Raw genomic sequence first — 14,523 nt, forward strand, 5'->3', positions numbered from 1 at the left:
AATTATTTATCCGGAGAACTCTTGAGTAAATAATATACCAAACCATCAAATTTAGATTGAATAGCTATTTTTATTTATCGCCATAAGACCATATGAATACCAATAAATACAAAGGTCATATATACAATTTCATGTGAATCCTACTAAAGTGCAATTTTCTGACACAGGGTAGAGCAGGTTAAGCTGCAAATGTTAGGGCAAGCAATGGGGGATCATCTTATTTCATGTATATTATATACTGACAACTTCATATATTATTGCTGAAACTGATAATTACCCCTTATATTGCCATATTAACCCCCTCCATAGTGGATAGCTAATGAAATAAAGTGCCAAGTGCTAAAACCCATTATCCACATTGTATACTAAACACAGCTTAATTCCTCATTATATCTATTCAGAACAGAAATGTCATTTACCCATAGTGAGATGAGGCGTCCTGTTTCCAGCCTGTGTCAGGGTCCCCAACGCTGCGTTTCGCGTGCAACGTGTGCCGCTTCCTCAGGGGGCGTGGTTTAGGTGATAATTACCTTAGGTTTAAATAGTGCGCCGTTCCGGTCACAAGACCAGGCGGCAGCCTATCAGTGACCGTGATTAATGTGCATGCGCGTGCGCACCGCGTCTCGTCGTCATATCAACCCAGCAAGAGCCTACCAGTGACGGTGAGCAACGCGCGTGCGCACTGCGTCCCGTCGTCATATCAGCTGGACCCAGGGCGGACGTCATCCCCCGATCACGTGGGCGGGCCGGCGCCAGGCCTCGCACCACGTTCTCACAGGACAAGACGGCCGCACAGGGGCCAGGAGAATGACAACCTGGGACGCCAGGTGTGCCATTAGTGATAAAAATGTGCCGCTATTACTTACCATAAAGTGCTCGTATTAAATTATTAATTAAAGTGCTCAGTGCATATAGGTTCCTTTCAGGGGCATATATAGCCTCTTCTGATAAAGTGCAATGTGTTATAATAAAGTGTACAGTGCATAATAAAGACCTTTGTAAACCAATTTATGGCCGAACTATATATATATATATCTATATTTACACAATAATAACATAAAGAAACAAAATACACCGGAACGAAAAAACCATAACAATGATGGAAAAGGGATCAAATAAAGGATGAATTATCCAGAGCTGCTGACATAACATACCTTTAAGAATTAATTACATAGGGGCTACTACAAGATACACTATTTCATATATATATATTCATCTCTCAATTCAGACAGTCCAACAAAGTTCCATACATGATGTACTCCAAAGGATTAGTTTAAAAATAGCCATTGCATTAGTTGTGATCTTTTACCACCATATTAAACTCTTTTTCTTTTTTTCTTCTCTTTTTTTCACTCTTTTTTCTCTCCTTCTGTCATTCTCCCTTTTTCTTAATATTTCAGGTATGGTTGCATGACTGCAGATGTTACTTCTGGACCACCGATGTATCCATCAGCTGCTCACTCATTCTCCATCAATTTGTTATAAACACAGGTAAGTACTCTAAATTAAACAACGCAAAAAATAATAAAAATTAAAAACATAATAAACCACACATTAAAATCTGGAAGGTTCTGACCTATATCGTAGAGGAGGATATAGAGGCCTAAATCTATCATCACCCTGAGGAGGATTTCAAAGAAAGGATGAAAACCCCTGGTTTTCATTTAAACCCATAGGGGTCATGGTTTTAAGGAGGGTTATCCACCGACACTCCTTTTGTGCCAGGAGGCGTTTGATATTACCTCCCCTAATACCACATTGTATGTGTTCAATGCCTCTTACCAAGAAGGATTTGGGATTACATTCATGATATTCCTTAAAATGGCGCGGGATGGTTTTTAGTTGGGAGGAATCTTCCTCCTTTTCTGCTGCCATAATATCTCGGACGTGTTCTCTTGTCCTTGTTCCCAAACGTCTAGAGGTTAAGCCTATATACACCTTGGGGCAGCTGCATTTCGCGTAATATATGACCTGGGTTGTATTACACGTGATGTGATGTCTTATAGAAAAATTTCTTGTCCCATCCGTAGATTGAAAATCCACTGCCCGGCATATATTTTTACAAGAAATGCATCTGCCACATGGAAAGCACCCCACAGGGCAGCCACTTGAACCAAATACATTTTTGGTGACCGAAGGTATATAGTGGCTAGATACCAATATATCTTTCAAATTTTTACTTTTTTTGGGGGTCATCATAGGATGTTGTGACAAAATTTTGGACAATATTGGGTCAGTTTTTAGCACACCCCAATGCCTTTTTAGGCAATCTCTCATGGATGTCCACTCCCCATTATAAGTCGATATAAACCGAACGGTCTCGTCCTTATTGTCCCTACTCTTTTGTCGCGGATATAGCAAGGCATCACGAGATTGTGATTTGGCTTTTAAATAACCCTTGTGACCGGAACGGCGCACTATTTAAACCTAAGGTAATTATCACCTAAACCACGCCCCCTGAGGAAGCGGCACACGTTGCACGCGAAACGCAGCGTTGGGGACCCTGACACAGGCTGGAAACAGGACGCCTCATCTCACTATGGGTAAATGACATTTCTGTTCTGAATAGATATAATGAGGAATTAAGCTGTGTTTAGTATACAATGTGGATAATGGGTTTTAGCACTTGGCACTTTATTTCATTAGCTATCCACTATGGAGGGGGTTAATATGGCAATATAAGGGGTAATTATCAGTTTCAGCAATAATATATGAAGTTGTCAGTATATAATATACATGAAATAAGATGATCCCCCATTGCTTGCCCTAACATTTGCAGCTTAACCTGCTCTACCCTGTGTCAGAAAATTGCACTTTAGTAGGATTCACATGAAATTGTATATATGACCTTTGTATTTATTGGTATTCATATGGTCTTATGGCGATAAATAAAAATAGCTATTCAATCTAAATTTGATGGTTTGGTATATTATTTACTCAAGAGTTCTCCGGATAAATAAGATTTAAATACTGTATACCGAATGCATTCAGACAATCACATAGCTGCATTTCTTGTAAAACATTTACAGATGTGACAGACAATGCTCATAGTGACACAATCTTGATAAATGTTTGTTTTCTCACTTCAGAAACAGTTCGAAGCCTCTATATGTTTGCTGTTTGTCATTGTAAAACATTAAGGTTTACTGAAACTCTGCCTGTGGTGGTTTGGTCTAATTCCTTGTGGCTTTTATATTCTAGTGGTTTATGGCCACTTGTCTGATGACTCCATGATATCTCAGTTTAACCCTGTTTTCTATTTTCTGTAAAAGTACTTTAGTTAGAATTTTGAAAATCTAGGTAATCCTCAGGTATATAGTTGTTAGTAATTTCCAGTTAGTCATATATTTTTATGTTACAGACATTTCGGTATAACAACCTTTTTTTGGGACTACCCCATATTCACGCTCCTGGGGCCTTTTAGGCCTGTACTAGGTTTACATGTGATACTCAATCTTTTTGTCTGTATTGTTGCTGGGGAAGAACTTTTATGACTCTGCTATTACTGGGAAGAGTGTGGATTCTGCATGACAGCGCTGCTATGTTTGTCCAGCAAAGAAGGAAAGAAAATCGGAGCGTTTCTGTTCTACTTGCGGACAAAATGTATGCAAGGAACATTCAGCCGAAAAAATAATATGCGAGAATTGTCGGGGGAATATGTAAAGTTACAAATAAATATTCCTGCACCAAGTTTGCTACAACCAAAAAATGTTTTCATAAAAAAATTGCATATAAAATGCCTATATTTGGCGTGCCCATTTACTTACTTTTTTGTTGTTTTATGCACATAATTATGTTTTGAAATATACAAATCTTAGGCTGTGTTCCCAGTAGCGCTGGGGTTCGCCAGAAGGGTATCCATAATGGATCTGACCTCCTGGTAACTCCAGGATTCTGCCAGCCTTAGCTGGGGTCACCAGGAGGTCAGATCCATTACGGATCACCTCCTGGCGGACCCCAGCGCTAGTTGGAATGCATCCTTACCTTGCAATTGTAAAATCAATTTTGAAAAGTATTTTTGACATTTCCCAGTGAATGCATTTGTAGTGGTTGAAAGCAATGTTAAAGTTGAAAAACGCTTCAAAAACGCTGCGTCTGAACTAAGCCTAAGAGGGAGAGGAAATTTTCGGTCTGGGGTTAAATATTTGGCCTTACAGGCAAGTGGTTAACCTACAAAGGATGTACCTTGACATATTTCGCAGCAAAACCTGTTTTGGTTTCGTTTTTAATGTGGTTTTTGTGGCACCGGGAAAAATGGCATGAATCTCGGAAAAAAATGATTAAGGCCGGTTTCACACTTGCATTGGTAGCAGCTGCGGAGGGCTGCGGACTTCCTCCTTGAAGCCCCGCCCTCCGCTGCTAGCTCCGCCTATTTCTGCATGCGGCCGGTATGCAGCCTGTGTACCTATATTTAACATTAGAGATTAGAAAAAGGAAGGCAGCACTCCAATATTTGTAAAGGTGAAAAAAGCTGTGACGTTTATTTCAGACCCACATCTTCATACGACGTTTCGGCTCACACTGAGCCTTTCTCAAGCAGTGGGAGGTTACAATTCATATGCTTATGTACATGTGATTCACAATTATTTGCATACCATATAGCCATAAAAGTGTTTGCAGTGTTAATTAAAAGTTAATTCATTTCATAAGTGTTTGTTTGATATATAAAGTGCATTGTGCTAAGGTGCTGTTTATGGACTGTTTAGACTCCATTAATCCTCCAATCATTTACTTCCAACTTATTACCTTCTCCTATAACCAGATATTGCCATAATGCTTCATATTTACCGGTATCATTAAGGTTTTTAGCGCTTACCCCACCAAATGAACGAGACCCACATGGAGGACTGCATGGACGCCAGTCTCGGCGTTCCCTATACTCTACTGCGCATGTCTGAATATTAACTTCCTGGTGTGCGAGTCAGTGAGATTGCGCCTGCGCATAGGTGCCTTGTCAGTGCCGCTCCACCATCTTAGTTGTGGCATTCCACTTCATGTTGCTTATTATTTAGCGCTTCTGCGCTGGGCACTATATTTGCCACACTGCACCAACCTGTACGTTAATGATGGTATTAATAGCATTGGTCTAATAATTTTTATTACTTATATGGTTCACTCTTGGCTAGCAGGAAAATACCTTATTCAGGCTATCTCCCACTGCCAATGAGCCTCTGCACTGATCCATGTCCTTCTCAGGTCACATGACCACCGCAGCAGGACCCATATGAGTGTATAACTAAAAAATGAGTATTCCTTAGACCAAATTAGTTGAAATTTATTTTATTGACGCCATATTTGTATATTATTCTCATTTCAATCTCACTGGCTAGCAGACCAAGACATTTTTTATATATATGATAAATTACCAAAAATTATACCATATTTTTTGTTTTTTTTATTTTTTTATTTATTATGTCCTCCTCTGTGGATTTCTTCCATATATCAGTAGGGCAGGGGCCTTTTTGTTGAGGATGGAGTCGTATCTAAAATTACAAACAAAACACTTAGTAAAAATGAAATAATAGAACAGTCCACATTCCATATATTCCATATATATCCAACAGTGTAAAGACACCAAATTTGAAGAACACATAATTTTAAGACTTTTTTCCATATTAATGAATTTTAAACTCTACATTTAGGCCTCTTGGCTTCAGTGTGTCCAACTCATAAATCCAACGCAGTTCCAATTTTTTCAATAGGTATGCTCTATCCCCCCCTCTCCTTTGGACAGGGACTCTGTCTATGATTCTAAATTTCAAGTCCTTTTCCGTGTGGTTAAAGTCCAAGAAGTGTTTTGAGACTGGCAAGTCCTGTCTTTTCTTTCTTATCGTATGCCTATGATTATTCATACGCGTTTTAAGCTCACACGTTGTCTCCCCAATATACCACAGTTTGCAAGGGCATTCCAATAGGTAGATGACATAGTCTGAGTCACATGTGACATATTCCTCAATAGTATATTGTTTATTTGTTACTGGGTGGCTAAACTTAGATCCCTTTATCATATGTTTGCAGTTCACGCATGATAGACACGGGAAGCTACCATGCTGTTTTGCACCTGTTATTGTGGTTTGACCAACAGCCTTTAGAGGGCCAATATCCGATTTAACTATCTGGTCTTTAAGATTTTTACTTCTCCGATATGAGAAGAGTGGAGGTTCTCTAAATTCTTTAATTTTTGGAAGGCACTTTCCCAGCATACTCCAATGTCTCCTAATCACCTCAGCAATGGGCCCACTTTCCTCCGTATATGTTGTGACAAATGGTATTCTTTTTAACACTTTTTTTGCTGTACTGTTTTTAAGCAACTCCCTTCTATTTCTTTTTAGGGTATTGTCTTTTACTCTATTTAACAATTCCTTCGGATATCCTCTCTCCAAAAATTTTTTTGTTAAGCCATCTATTACTTCCTCAATCTCATTTTCATTTTTGACAATTCTACGCACCCTCAACAGTTGGCTAAGAGGAATTGATCTCACCATACTGCGAGGGTGTTGGCTATCAAATACCAAGAGGTTATTCCTGTCTGTCTCTTTAACGAACAGGGTTGTTGTCAACTCCCCATTCTCTTGCTTTATCAGTACATCTAAAAATTGTATACTGGACTTTGAAGAGGTTAGTGTAAACTTAATTGTTTCATCAATTTCATTTAGATACTCATGGAACGTGTTGAGTTCTTTCTCTGTACCTGTCCATAGGAGGAAGATGTCGTCTATGTATCGCCACCACACCAACACATGTTGGAAGTGGTGGGACACATAGACGAGATCCTCCTCCAGTACACTCATTACAAGATTAGCATAAGCGGGGGCCATACTGGCCCCCATTGCTGTTCCGCATTGTTGCGCATAAAATGTATCACCAAAGAGGAAATAGCTACGCCTCAAAATAATTTCCAATAATTTTAGTATAATTTCTTTACCATCCACAGATATTTCAATTGTATTTAGCTTCTTTTCTATTGCTTTCAACCCAGATTGGTGTGTTATTGATGTATATAGAGAGATGACATCATAAGATGCCATAATCACCTCCCCTTTTAATTTCACGTTTTCCAATTTGTTTAAAAAATCTGTTGTGTCTTGGATGTAAGATTTGCTTTCTTTGGCTATCGGATTGAGGATTCTATCAAGAAATGTTCCTAACCCACTGAACACTGAGTCCACCCCCGACACTATAGGGCGTCCCGGGGGGTCCCTCAGTGACTTATGGATTTTTGGTGTAGTATATAGTACTGGCGTTCTAGGAAATTTAACATATAAATAATCCATAAGTTCTTGATCAATTATTTTTTTATTAACTGCATCTTCTAGGCAATTCTTGATTTCCGCCATAATGCTGAATTTAGGGTCCCCCTCTAGTTTTTGATACACTTTTTCGTCTTGCAATTGGCTGTTAATTTCTGCTATATATTTATGCCTGTCCATGATGACGACCGCACCACCCTTATCTGCAGGTTTAATGATGAGGTCGCCATCATGGACAAGTTCCTGCAACGCTTTAGATTCCTCAACAGTCATATTGGGATGTTTAAATTTTTTTATTCCCCCTTTTCTTATTTCCTCAATCTCCTCTCTTACAGCTTTTTCAAAAGCATTAATCACTGCTGAATTAACGGGCGGCGTAAATTCACTACGTTTTTTAAGTTCCAAAGATCTAGAATTAAATTCACTTTCCCCCTCCATGGTTTTTGTATCCTTATTCTGAAACCACTCCTTTAATTTTATGGATCTAAAAAACCTCTCCAAATCTATTTGTAAATTGAACCAATTGGTATGTGCACATGGAGAGAAAGATAGTCCCGTGCTGGGGAGAGTACCTTGTCAGAAATATTGATTACGAGGTCTGCTCCCGCTTCTTGTTGGCTGCCTGTCTCTGGGGCTGTGATCTGTTTTTCTCCGGTTTTCTTTTGTTCCCGGTGGTGCCGCTTGCCTCCTCTCCTCTTACGTTTGATGCTCCTTCTTGTGTCTTTTCCTGGTCTATAAGAAAAATCAACATTATATATCTGCCCAGTTCTTTCATCACCATATCGATTTTGCCCATGGCCACCTTTCTTTTTCCATATGGGTTTGTTATTTTCTCTCTGCCATGTATAAATATTCCCTGCTTCATAATCTTCTAAATCTCTATTCCACTTTTTCCTTTTGATTTCTTCCAAATCATTACGTAATTTAATACTTTCTTTCTCAACTTTTTCTTTAAAAATATTCCATTTATATTTATTCCGTATACTTGATCTCAAGCCAAACACCATCTACATTAGAACTTAAACGCAAGTATGAAAGTGATGTCAAACGTATGATTAATTTGCAGTTACATATGATAACCTTAGGCCAATATTATAAAGAAGGTAAAATTCCAAGAGGCTTGAGATCAAGTATACGCCCAAATTTATTTCAAAGTAACGCTATATACTGTGCACGTTTTGTTATGTTATCCAATAAGTATGCCATGGACACTATCCTGTTAAACATTGAATTTTTGCAAGAAGAAATCAAGAAATTACAACAGAATATAGAAGGATTTGAATGCAAGATTAAATTATTAATAACAATTGAAGAATGGAATATTTTTAAAGAAAAAGTTGAGAAAGAAAGTATTAAATTACGTAATGATTTGGAAGAAATCAAAAGGAAAAAGTGGAATAGAGATTTAGAAGATTATGAAGCAGGGAATATTTATACATGGCAGAGAGAAAATAACAAACCCATATGGAAAAAGAAAGGTGGCCATGGGCAAAATCGATATGGTGATGAAAGAACTGGGCAGATATATAATGTTGATTTTTCTTATAGACCAGGAAAAGACACAAGAAGGAGCATCAAACGTAAGAGGAGAGGAGGCAAGCGGCACCACCGGGAACAAAAGAAAACCGGAGAAAAACAGATCACAGCCCCAGAGACAGGCAGCCAACAAGAAGCGGGAGCAGACCTCGTAATCAATATTTCTGACAAGGTACTCTCCCCAGCACAGGTCTCTATCCTGAGCAAGGGACTATCTTTCTCTCCATGTGCACATACCAATTGGTTCAATTTACAAATAGATTTGGAGAGGTTTTTTAGATCCATAAAATTAAAGGAGTGGTTTCAGAATAAGGATACAAAAACCATGGAGGGGGAAAGTGAATTTAATTCTAGATCTTTGGAACTTAAAAAACGTAGTGAATTTACGCCGCCCGTTAATTCAGCAGTGATTAATGCTTTTGAAAAAGCTGTAAGAGAGGAGATTGAGGAAATAAGAAAAGGGGGAATAAAAAAATTTAAACATCCCAATATGACTGTTGAGGAATCTAAAGCGTTGCAGGAACTTGTCCATGATGGCGACCTCATCATTAAACCTGCAGATAAGGGTGGTGCGGTCGTCATCATGGACAGGCATAAATATATAGCAGAAATTAACAGCCAATTGCAAGACGAAAAAGTGTATCAAAAACTAGAGGGGGACCCTAAATTCAGCATTATGGCGGAAATCAAGAATTGCCTAGAAGATGCAGTTAATAAAAAAATAATTGATCAAGAACTTATGGATTATTTATATGTTAAATTTCCTAGAACGCCAGTACTATATACTACACCAAAAATCCATAAGTCACTGAGGGACCCCCCGGGACGCCCTATAGTGTCGGGGGTGGACTCAGTGTTCAGTGGGTTAGGAACATTTCTTGATAGAATCCTCAATCCGATAGCCAAAGAAAGCAAATCTTACATCCAAGACACAACAGATTTTTTAAACAAATTGGAAAACGTGAAATTAAAAGGGGAGGTGATTATGGCATCTTATGATGTCATCTCTCTATATACATCAATAACACACCAATCTGGGTTGAAAGCAATAGAAAAGAAGCTAAATACAATTGAAATATCTGTGGATGGTAAAGAAATTATACTAAAATTATTGGAAATTATTTTGAGGCGTAGCTATTTCCTCTTTGGTGATACATTTTATGCGCAACAACGCGGAACAGCAATGGGGGCCAGTATGGCCCCCGCTTATGCTAATCTTGTAATGAGTGTACTGGAGGAGGATCTCGTCTATGTGTCCCACCACTTCCAACATGTGTTGGTGTGGTGGCGATACATAGACGACATCTTCCTCCTATGGACAGGTACAGAGAAAGAACTCAACACGTTCCATGAGTATCTAAATGAAATTGATGAAACAATTAAGTTTACACTAACCTCTTCAAAGTCCAGTATACAATTTTTAGATGTACTGATAAAGCAAGAGAATGGGGAGTTGACAACAACCCTGTTCGTTAAAGAGACAGACAGGAATAACCTCTTGGTATTTGATAGCCAACACCCTCGCAGTATGGTGAGATCAATTCCTCTTAGCCAACTGTTGAGGGTGCGTAGAATTGTCAAAAATGAAAATGAGATTGAGGAAGTAATAGATGGCTTAACAAAAAAATTTTTGGAGAGAGGATATCCGAAGGAATTGTTAAATAGAGTAAAAGACAATACCCTAAAAAGAAATAGAAGGGAGTTGCTTAAAAACAGTACAGCAAAAAAAGTGTTAAAAAGAATACCATTTGTCACAACATATACGGAGGAAAGTGGGCCCATTGCTGAGGTGATTAGGAGACATTGGAGTATGCTGGGAAAGTGCCTTCCAAAAATTAAAGAATTTAGAGAACCTCCACTCTTCTCATATCGGAGAAGTAAAAATCTTAAAGACCAGATAGTTAAATCGGATATTGGCCCTCTAAAGGCTGTTGGTCAAACCACAATAACAGGTGCAAAACAGCATGGTAGCTTCCCGTGTCTATCATGCGTGAACTGCAAACATATGATAAAGGGATCTAAGTTTAGCCACCCAGTAACAAATAAACAATATACTATTGAGGAATATGTCACATGTGACTCAGACTATGTCATCTACCTATTGGAATGCCCTTGCAAACTGTGGTATATTGGGGAGACAACGTGTGAGCTTAAAACGCGTATGAATAATCATAGGCATACGATAAGAAAGAAAAGACAGGACTTGCCAGTCTCAAAACACTTCTTGGACTTTAACCACACGGAAAAGGACTTGAAATTTAGAATCATAGACAGAGTCCCTGTCCAAAGGAGAGGGGGGGATAGAGCATACCTATTGAAAAAATTGGAACTGCGTTGGATTTATGAGTTGGACACACTGAAGCCAAGAGGCCTAAATGTAGAGTTTAAAATTCATTAATATGGAAAAAAGTCTTAAAATTATGTGTTCTTCAAATTTGGTGTCTTTACACTGTTGGATATATATGGAATATATGGAATGTGGACTGTTCTATTATTTCATTTTTACTAAGTGTTTTGTTTGTAATTTTAGATACGACTCCATCCTCAACAAAAAGGCCCCTGCCCTACTGATATATGGAAGAAATCCACAGAGGAGGACATAATAAATAAAAAAATAAAAAAAAACAAAAAATATGGTATAATTTTTGGTAATTTATCATATATATAAAAAAATGTCTTGGTCTGCTGGCCAGTGAGATTGAAATGAGAATAATATACAAATATGGCGTCAATAAAATAAATTTCAACTAATTTGGTCTAAGGAATACTCATTTTTTAGTTATACACTCATATGGGTCCTGCTGCGGTGGTCATGTGACCTGAGAAGGACATGGATCAGTGCAGAGGCTCATTGGCAGTGGGAGATAGCCTGAATAAGGTATTTTCCTGCTAGCCAAGAGTGAACCATATAAGTAATAAAAATTATTAGACCAATGCTATTAATACCATCATTAACGTACAGGTTGGTGCAGTGTGGCAAATATAGTGCCCAGCGCAGAAGCGCTAAATAATAAGCAACATGAAGTGGAATGCCACAACTAAGATGGTGGAGCGGCACTGACAAGGCACCTATGCGCAGGCGCAATCTCACTGACTCGCACACCAGGAAGTTAATATTCAGACATGCGCAGTAGAGTATAGGGAACGCCGAGACTGGCGTCCATGCAGTCCTCCATGTGGGTCTCGTTCATTTGGTGGGGTAAGCGCTAAAAACCTTAATGATACCGGTAAATATGAAGCATTATGGCAATATCTGGTTATAGGAGAAGGTAATAAGTTGGAAGTAAATGATTGGAGGATTAATGGAGTCTAAACAGTCCATAAACAGCACCTTAGCACAATGCACTTTATATATCAAACAAACACTTATGAAATGAATTAACTTTTAATTAACACTGCAAACACTTTTATGGCTATATGGTATGCAAATAATTGTGAATCACATGTATATAAGCATATGAATTGTAACCTCCCACTGCTTGAGAAAGGCTCAGTGTGAGCCGAAACGTCGTATGAAGATGTGGGTCTGAAATAAACGTCACAGCTTTTTTCACCTTTACAAATATTGGAGTGCTGCCTTCCTTTTTCTAATCTCTGATACTTGGGTGGATAAGTGGACTGTCCTGCCTGGAAGGCCTGGCACCCGTCGGTGAGCTTGTGCTGTTTTCACTTTTTTTGTATATATTTAACATTAGGTACGCAGGTCGTGCCGCAGTATGCAGATGTTGCCGCATGCGTCGTTTTGACGATGCGGAGACCAGCGTAGGACGCAGCTTGTAGCAATTTTTCTTCTCTGCATCGTCAAAACGACGCATGCGGAAGCATCCGCATACTGCGGCACGACCTGCGTACCTAATGTCAAATATAGGTATACAGGCTGCATGCCGGCCGCATGCAGAAATAGGCAGAGCTAGCGGCGGAGCTTCACGGAGGAAGTCCGCAGCTGCTACCAACGCAAGTGTGAAACCGGCCTAAGGGTATGTTTCCACGTTCAGGATTGCATCAGGCTTTGGTCAGGATTTTATGCAAGTAAAATCCTGACCAAAACTGCACCTGAGGTCACTGGCAGGTCACCTGCGGTGTACCTGCGTGTTTTGCTCATAGTAGCAACATGCAGCGTTTTGAAAAAACGCACAACGCATGCGTTTTCGCGGCAAAAACTCATGCGTTTTTTCACACATAGTGCAGTCTGGATTTCATAAAATCCCATCCACTATGCTGTAACATCTGGACGCTGCGTTTTTGACGCTGCGGAAAAACGCAGCGTTTCCTGAATGTGGAAACATACCCTAAGGCTGTGAACTAGGAGTCAGGAATGCTTCTAGGGCTTATCCCCATGATGTTCCTGTGTCTTTTGAGCAGTGTTTCCATCATTTTCAGATGTTTTTAGAAATTAAAAGGACCCCCGGGGGGATCGCAGTAAAAATACTCTGGTCTCACGTAGACTTATATTGGGTTCGCTGTTCTGGCCGAGTACCTGAGAATTCCAATTTGCCCGACCCGAGCAACGAGCACCCGAGCATTTTAGTGCTCGCCCATCACTATTCAGAAATTAATATTTTGTGTAATAACCATAATTTTTAATCACAGCTTACATGCATCTTGGCATGCTTTCCAGCAGTGTTTCACACTGCTTCTGGCGCAAAAATGTAAGCAGTTCTTCTTTGTTTGATGGCTTGTGACTATCCATCATCCTCTTGATTACATTCCAAGTTTTCCAATTGGGTTCAGGTCTGGAGAATGGGCTGCCCATGACAGGGTTTTGATGTGGTGGGTTCTTAATTTTGGCCAGAGCTGTATATATTACCCCAATTGCCACTGCACAAAAGCAATCAGGATGCTCCATTTCTCGTGCAGCTGAGGGCTAGTCTTATTAGTGTTGGTAGGGGCCAATATCCATGGACCTTCACAGCTATTTAACATCAGCCCTTAGCGGTCTGTTTTGCCTTAGCTGGTTATTAAAAATGGAGGGGGCCCAATTAATTTTTTGGGTGAGTCCACCCATTTTTTAATAACCAGCTAAGAAAAAGCAGAGAGCTGTTCACTGATTAATAGGCTGAAAAGGTAAATGTTTATTGGGCCCTTCCCAGCATAATGAGACCAGCTCACAGCCAATGTGGTCTCGAACTTTCGTGCTGTAAAATGGGGGTAGTAAGCGGTAAAGGTGAAAAATGGAACAACAGAGAATAAAAAGTAATAATAATAATCTTGAAAAAAGAGGCATAGGTCCAAATGTAGGAGGTGTAGTAGGTGGAGGAGCTTGAGGCGAATGTGGCGATGAAGGTGGAAGAGGCAGGGGATGAGGTATCCAAGTTTGTTTTTTTTTCTTCTAGGGACAGCACTTAGAAGAACATAATATAAAATAAAAAAGAACAATGTAGATACAGTAGTCGGATGTCCTAGTGGAGGAGGAGGTGGTGTAGGTGGACTAGCAGGAGGTGGACATTGCAGTGTAGGTGGAAGAGGCAGGTCTGATGGTATCCAACATTATTTTTGTGGATTTTATTTCTCTTCCTTTTTGGTAAGGCCCCAAAATAAAACAAATGGCAAATAAAATATAACAATGTCTGGGTGCAGATGGTACATTTGTCTGGTTTGCCAGAGGTACAGAAAAGTCCTGTGGACTCCACTCCTGGTTTCTTTTAATGAATGCGAGAGTGCTTATGTTGGCTTTGGACAGGTGGATGCGCCTATGTGTGATATCCCCTGCTGTGATTAACACATGTTCCAACATTAC

General features: G+C 39.5%; 1 protein-coding gene across 9 annotated transcripts in view; it reads left to right on the forward strand.

Annotated features, from left to right (window-relative positions):
- The window catches only part of LOC143784332 (NEDD4-binding protein 1-like), a 385,710-nt gene that overhangs the window by 348,128 nt on the left and 23,059 nt on the right, over positions 1 to 14,523 (forward strand). For 4 of the 9 annotated variants that reach the window (XM_077272503.1, XM_077272508.1, XM_077272505.1 and 1 more), the window contains one exon: positions 1,401 to 1,491. The exons of 3 other annotated variants lie outside the window; for them this stretch is intronic. Coding sequence is in view for 1 of the 6 variants with exons in the window: in XM_077272501.1 (XP_077128616.1) it covers positions 1,421 to 1,491; positions 8,799 to 8,958 (231 nt within the window). In the remaining 5 variants the exon portion in view is untranslated. Of the gene's footprint in view, positions 1 to 1,400; positions 1,492 to 8,798; positions 8,959 to 14,523 lie in introns of those variants that run through there. 2 more of the 9 variants (XM_077272501.1, XM_077272504.1) reach the window with 2 other exon arrangements.

The sequence above is a fragment of the Ranitomeya variabilis genome, chromosome 7, assembly GCF_051348905.1.
Source record: "Ranitomeya variabilis isolate aRanVar5 chromosome 7, aRanVar5.hap1, whole genome shotgun sequence".
Lineage (NCBI taxonomy): Eukaryota > Metazoa > Chordata > Amphibia > Anura > Dendrobatidae > Ranitomeya > Ranitomeya variabilis.